The sequence below is a fragment of the Prionailurus viverrinus genome, chromosome B1 (assembly GCF_022837055.1).
Source record: "Prionailurus viverrinus isolate Anna chromosome B1, UM_Priviv_1.0, whole genome shotgun sequence".
NCBI classification, from domain to species: Eukaryota; Metazoa; Chordata; class Mammalia; order Carnivora; family Felidae; genus Prionailurus; species Prionailurus viverrinus.
In genome coordinates this window covers 173616290-173623620 of record NC_062564.1, presented here as the reverse complement: position 1 = coordinate 173623620, position 7331 = coordinate 173616290, and the positions used below count along the sequence as shown (strand labels likewise).

At 37.2% G+C, this 7331-nt stretch overlaps 1 protein-coding gene across 5 annotated transcripts in view; it reads left to right on the top strand.

Annotated features, from left to right (window-relative positions):
- The first annotated feature begins 1431 nt into the window (after window positions 1–1431).
- WDR19 (WD repeat domain 19) overlaps window positions 1432–7331 on the top strand; it is a 113667-nt gene continuing 107767 nt past the window's right edge. For 3 of the 5 annotated variants that reach the window (XM_047855452.1, XM_047855450.1, XM_047855451.1), the window contains exons 1-4: window positions 1432–1556; window positions 3870–3961; window positions 4478–4543; window positions 6375–6500. In XM_047855452.1, coding sequence (XP_047711408.1) covers window positions 1551–1556; window positions 3870–3961; window positions 4478–4543; window positions 6375–6500 — 290 coding nt within the window. In that variant the 5' untranslated portion in view covers window positions 1432–1550. The other 2 variants (XM_047855453.1, XM_047855454.1) reach the window with 2 other exon arrangements.

Here is a 7331-nt window from a genome sequence, read left to right as displayed (position 1 = left end):
TTTAATTTTTCTGGCCTAATGGTATTTCTCCTTATGTAGACTTCTAAAGGGTGGCAAAATATGCTATTCAAAAATAAGCCACTTTGACATAAGGATTCTTTTGAGCCAGAAGGTACCTAAAAAAACAGCAGATGCAAGAGTATTCTAATCTTCTTCTGAAAACAGGGCATTAAAAACTCCCATGTGAAAGATACCCTCCCTATACAAGAAGCAAAATAGCACCCTTATCAAGAAGCTGAAATTGAGAGTCTATACAAATAGGCCTTATTAAAATTACTTTTCTTTAGCCTCACCACATTGTTTAATTGCTTTCTCACAGTTGCCACGCTTTGTTCAACCTAATTTAAAAGTATGTATGTAGGTGTCATCATTTCTTTGGGTCTTTCCCTTAGGATGGCTCCCATGTCAGCTAACACATAAATTTGTAGTGTTAATTTATCTTAATAAATTAATTTCTGTTAATCTGTTTTAGGTCAGCTTACTTCTCAGGTCTAGCTGAAAAAACCCTAAGAGGGTAGAGGTAAAATGTCTTCCCTACATTTCTCAAACCTAAAAAGTCCCATTCACTCTTTTAGATGTTGCATGGCCAATTTCTGAACTTCTGCTTCTGCTAACCTTTTTGTTTTTCAGTCACCTATTGACATCTTCATTTTAACGAATAGGTCTCGCACCTGAAACTAAAGGGAAGCGTAAATTAAACAACACCCCCACGCCAGGGAACAGTACCCTACTTGAGAATGTAACACCCATCATTAGTTCTTTGAAATCATTTCATTTCCTGCAGGTCAATAAGATTCTTACCTAATAACGAAAAGAAAAGTGTGGGTTGTTCAGCACTTTCAGACATGTTGGCAAAAGAAGTACTTTCATATGCTAAATAATAACGCACAGATCTACGGTAGGGCATACTATTTGGGGAAAAGCTGCCAGGTCCAAAGTCTAAAGAAGCAATTAGTGCTCATTTTCTTGCCCAATTTAGTTGTCCTATTAACGCCTTGAAAAAAACCCACTTCTCACATCCTATTTCTTCTACCCCAGAAGCCTGGAAAGGAAAAAAAGATGACACACGAGCCCATCCAAGTCCTCTTTGGGCTGACTGTGTAAGAGTATTTGCCCCAAGAGCAAATTCCCATTTTCCTTTCATCCAACATCCAGTGTTCGTTTTCTTGATTCTCGGCGCCCCGAAACCGCCACCATGTGCATCTTACTAACCAGCAGACGAAATTTACGCAGGCGCCTTTCAGGGCTCACAGAACCCGCCTCCCTCGAGCAAGTCCCCGGGATTCATCCAATCAGAGCTCAACCAGGAAATCAAGTATCCGCAACACCTGACGCGAGTCGGCCTACGTCCGCCAGTGTCACGTGATTCCAGTCCGCGCCTCCCGCCCTCCCCTGAGGAGGACCCCCACGAGGCACCTCCCTTCAGCTAGTGCTCGCTGATTGGTTACTGTTCCTGCGGTCTCCTGGGTGACGGGAACGCGTTAGCCCTCTTGGAGGAGGCCCGCTGCGCCTGCGCGTTTGCCAGATCGCGCGGCCGCTCAAGCCTTGAGATGAAGGTAAATAACTTACAAACCCCCGGGGGTGGGGGCGGGAAAACGCGACCACTGGCTCTTAGTCTGCTGAGCGTCATTTTGAGGTTAGGAGTCGGTGCCCTCTCCCCCGTCCTGAATGCATTAGAGGAGGGGGCAAGAGAGCCGGTGGCCCGGGGGGAGGAAAGCTGCAGCAAAGTTGAAGGAAGGAGGGAAAGGAAAGAAAACTGGAGAGGAGGAGAAGGCGGAGAGGGAGGCCTCATTTCTGGCACCGCGAACTGAGTTGAAGTAGTGAGGGCAGAGGGAAGGCGGGCATGGCCCGAAATGAGCAGATTGGATCAGAAGAGACTAGGAACTTCACACCGCGGAAAGAGCGGTCTGCGTTTGGAGGGTTGCGGTGAAATTGACTGGATTGGGTGTCACCAGCTGCTGCTTTTCCTGCAGCTGAGCCTCTAGCAAGCCGTACTCAGCGCCTTTAGAAGAGTGAAAAGCTTCCGAAAGAATAATGTCAAATTGTATCGCCAGTGACTGATCTAATGTAGAAATCACTCAGTGGCTAATGTACATTATTCACGGAAAAAACTGCACTTGCACACGCAGGTCTCCCTGGAGAGCATCATCCTCTGCACGCACCGTTCCTAGGTTTGGGCTTCTAGTGAACCCCATTCCACGTCAGTGGCTACTGCCGATTCACCTATCCACTTTACTACAGCGATAGTACAGCCCTGATCTGACAAGAAATGGATAGCTCAGTTTGAAAAGTAATTAAGTCGTAATGATTCCTCGTGGCTATTAGCGTGGAAATTGGAATTGACCGGTAATCATAACATTTCTAAAGCACTTCACAATTTATGAAGTATCAGAAGGGAGAAGCTATTATTCCTGGTTTACAGATGAGAATTTTGTGCTTGAGGCAATTTGAGCTACTTGTTTTAATTAAGCCCTGCAGCTAGTAAGTAAAAAGCAAAACCAAAATCTGGTTTTCTGGTTTTGAAGCTAGCACTTTTCCTGTGTACTGTATATGGAGCATGTATATATAGCTCCACTGAAGAAAAATAATCTCTAAGGCCACAGCTAGAAGAGCGCGACCATGAAGCTGATGAAATTTAAGGATGCATCGCTTGAATAAAGGGGTTCTAGGTCATGTTGTCACAAAATTGCAAAAGATGCCTTTATGCTTTTTTTTTTTCCTTCAAGGTGTTTTCCTGCTCCATAAAATGTGAATGCACCTTTGATTATAGAGGTGCATCTGTTTTCAATAGAGGTGGATTTCATCCACTTAACACACCAAATTGATTGGTGTTTAATTTTAAGCATTGGATGAGTTTTGTGTAGCCACTAGCCTTGCCAAGCCAGCTGTAGTATTTAAACTTCATATGCCTAGATATGGTCTATGATTTAACCTAATTATTTATAATTTAACCTAATATTAAAATCTAAATTTTTTCATCAAGCTTATGTTCTTAATAGTTTTAGATCAATATTGTTTGATATAAATTTAATGTGAGCCAGTGTAATTTAAAATTTTTAGTAGCCACATTAAAATGTTTTAAAAGAAACAGGTAAGATTAATTTAAATAATATACTTTATTTTATCTAGTATATCCAAAATATTGTTTCAATACGTAATCAATATAAAATATCAATGAGATAGTTCACATTTTTCATAGTCCTTGAAATGTGTATGTATTCTATATTTACAACACATCCAAATTCATACTACCTACATTTCAAGCCCTTAATAAAATTTCAAGTCCACCTGTGATTTGTGGCTTCCATATTGGATACCCCAGTTCTTGACTAAAAGAAAGGCTTCTCAGCTGATACACTGTCCACCCAATAGCAAAATTAAGCACTTAATGATGAAGTAAGTATAAATAATGGGTAAAGGAAGAAAATAATTTTGAATGAAGGATAGACATTTGTATTTTTATCACGCTTGAGATTTTTTAAATGGTAGTTTTGTTAAGTTTAAAAACTCCATGCCACTGATTATTAGCTAAATTCAAGTTTAAGTTATTTTACTCTTTAACATATAAAACATTAAAATTATAATTTTCATGAAATTAATATTCAAAACATTTAAAACCAAATTTTATAATTGCTTTCCTGTGTGTACTAAGGTCCATACTTTAACAGCCAAATTGTGGAAATTTTTTGATTGGTTGGTTGATCTGATTAGTCATTTTGTTTGTTATATTATTGACTTTTTCTGGATGAGTTCTAACAATAAGCCTTTACCATCCTGAATTCTACTGTTTTCATGATCGTGTTTTGGTGTATTTGACCAACCCTTAATTGTATGTTTTGAAAATATAAAAATTGCGTTTGCCTTTTTAGCGTGTTTTCTCACTAATAGAAAGGACTTGGCTTGGCACACCAATACAATTCACCTGGCAAAAAACATCAGGAAACTACCTTGCAGTAACAGGGTAAGAAATCAATGAATGCTTTAAGTAAATCATCCTGACTTCAGATGCTTGTATGCCTGTATTACCACACCATTTGTTTAGTAGAAGTTCTTGTATGGTGGTTGTACAGTGGGAAAAGTAATACATTCATCTTCATTAACATCACAGTTCAGGGGCGCCTGGATGGCTCAATTGGTTAAGCATCAGACTTTTGGGTTTTGGCTCAGGTCATGATCTCCCAGTTTGTGAGTTTGAGCCCGACTTTGGGCTCTGCACTGATGGTGTGGAGCCTGCTTGGGATTGTCTGTCTCTCCTCTCTCTCTGTCCTTCCCCTGCTCTCTCTCTCTCAAAAATAAATAAATAAACCTAAAAAAAAATCACAGTTCATAAAGTCTTTTCCCTGATAATAACTTTGTAGGTACAAATTATGAAACTGTCATGAGAGATCACTGAAATCACTTGAATGGCAGCTTAATTTTTTTAATGTATATAAATAAAAAGAAACAGATTATATTTTTGTGTTCTAATTGCTTTTAGAGCTGATCATATTGTGAAAATCTTTGATCGCCATGGTCAGAAAAGAAGTGAAATTAACTTACCTGGGTAAGTACAGAGGTGGGTCAAAAACTTTTTCAAGCTTTGTTTCCTAAAAGATAAAAACAGTATTGCCTTAAAACTATAATCAAATAGAATTTTACCACATATATATAATCTGTATCTCCTCTTTTGCTTTTTTTATTGCAAAGAGATTTTTTTATACATAAGTTGTTAGTAAAACATGTAAACAGATAGAGTTGATATTTATAACCTCCATACATTCAGAGGGAAGCCTTAAAGTATAATTATAAATGAGTCTATATGGAAGAATACTTATTTAATTATAAATAAGCCTGTGTGTGTGTGTGTGTGTATAGGCAGAGAAGATAAATCCACATCCCTATAGCATTTCACAAATTGTTGGAAAATAGTTACTTTCCACATACTTTTTAAATGACAAAGACATTCTGTTTTCAGGAAATCATTCTAGATTACACAAAATATAACTTAAGCATTTTTGATGATTCTTTGTAAATTACCTGTATTATTTTATTGATAGTCTCAATGGTTATTAAGGTGTGTAGAGTTCCTCATCTAAATGGTCTTATGCTGCCATGCTTTTTAAATTCACGTCTGTTTTCTGTGGTTACTGCCACCATCTTTGCAAAGGTTGTTTTACTTCCGTTGGTGTCTGACAGCCTTTCCCACCTCCTTCTCTGCCCCACTCACCTGATGCCACCATTTTGGTGTTTCCCATCGCCTCTTAACTGTTGCTTTTGTTTTCTATATTATGGAAAACAGAAGTCAAAATAGTTGTAATTATGTCTAAAAACAAAAAGGCACTTAGTAAGGACCTTCTTTGAGTAAATTGTATGGGGTTTTTGCATGATCTCTGTGACCTCTATTGGTTATATGTTAGCTATATATATATTTTTTTTACCTCTGAATTATTTTGCTGTATTTATCATAGTTAAATTCGACTGACAGAGGATCTGCAGATAAATAAAATAGCTTTATGTATTGCCTTTGTTAGATGATTTTATCAAAAATTTGAAAGCTTCCCTCTTCCAAACTCCCCTAATCTCTGAAAATATTAGAGAAAATTAATTTTGAAAAATAAAGTGATTGAAATAATTGTCTTAACTATAAAACTGAGTATGGCTTAGCCGATATCCAAGAGCAGAGTCTCAAAATGAAAATCAGAGAAGAAAAAGTTAATTCTCAAGGAAGTTTTTGAATTATGATAAACACTTTGGAATAATTTTCAATTGTAACATTTTTAAAAAAGCATTTCCTATTTATAACTTTTGTCATTTTAATCAAATCACTCTTACTCTGTTATAATATAAAATGAAAATAACATTTCTTACCACTTCAAAATCCAGTTTTTCCATTATTTGCAATCCCACATCTACCCAACCTTGATCTGTTTTATACCCAATTTGTGTAGATATAACTTCATTTTTTATCAGTACCTTCTCTTTCTTTGTAAATCTGAAGTGACCTTTTGACATTTGGTCATACAAATTACCTCTTGATTCCAGATGTGATTTCTTTGTAGAGGTACTTGATGAGTTGTTTTACCAAAAGGCCAGGTTCTTTATAGGATCTAAGAAAAATCTGCTAACTTACTATGTGTAATTATATTTAATGTAGTATATATAAATTATATTTAAAATAGAATTTAAATTCTTCCCATCCTCTCAACAACAACAAAAATTTTAACTTAGTGTAATCTAAGCAGTGAATAGTGAATTGTATTTCTCACTTTAGAAAGTTTATGACCTATTCAAAGTACATTGGTCTTGCTATAAATAAAAATCACAAATAGATTTTTAAATTTCTTTCCCTTGCTGTAAGAAAATGTATAGTGATATTTTGCTTTCTTTTTTAAAAGTAACTGTGTTGCTATGGATTGGGATAAAGATGGAGATATCCTAGCAGTGATTGCAGAGAAATCTAGTTGCATTTATCTATGGGATGCCAACACAAATAAAACGAGCCAGTTAGACAGTGGTATGAGGTAAGAACAACTTTTTTATTTTAAATCTTCACTTAGAAATATGATTATTTGGAGGCACCTGGGTGTCCAACTCTTGGTTTCAGCTCAGATCATGATCTCATGGTTCATGGGTTTGAGCCCTATGTCAGGCTTTGTGCTGATGGCCCAGAGCCTGCTTGAGATTCTATCTCCCTCTCTCTGCTCTTCCCCAGCTCATGTGCATGCATGCGCGCACTCTCTCGCTCTCTCAAAATAAAAAAAAAAGAAAGAAATATGATTATTTGTAGGTTTGATACTAACAATACTTCTATCATTATAAAAATGCATTTGTGAGTTATTATGAAAGAAAGTTCATTTATTTTTTATTGTTACATATAATTCTATTGATTTTGCCCAATTAGAGTAAAACTGTTATAATTGTAAAATATAAATAGCTTCTTAAGAAGTTGCTTTCTGGGGCGCCTGGGTGGCGCAGTCGGTTAAGCGTCCGACTTCAGCCAGGTCACGATCTCGCGGTCCGTGAGTTCGAGCCCCGCGTCAGGCTCTGGGCTGATGGCTCAGAGCCTGGAGCCTGTTTCCAATTCTGTGTCTCCCTCTCTCTCTGCCCCTCCCCCGTTCATGCTCTGTCTCTCTCTGTCCCAAAAATAAATAAACATTGGAAAAAAATAAATAAATAAATAAATAAAAGAAGTTGCTTTCTATGGAACAGACTAAAATGTACAAAGATGAGACAAAATATCTGAAAAATCTGGAGATAGGATTGTCCGCAGGCATGGCTGGATCTAGGGGTTCTAGTGATGCAATCAAGACTCTAGCTCTTAGCTCTTCCTTTCTCTGTATTGACTTATTCTA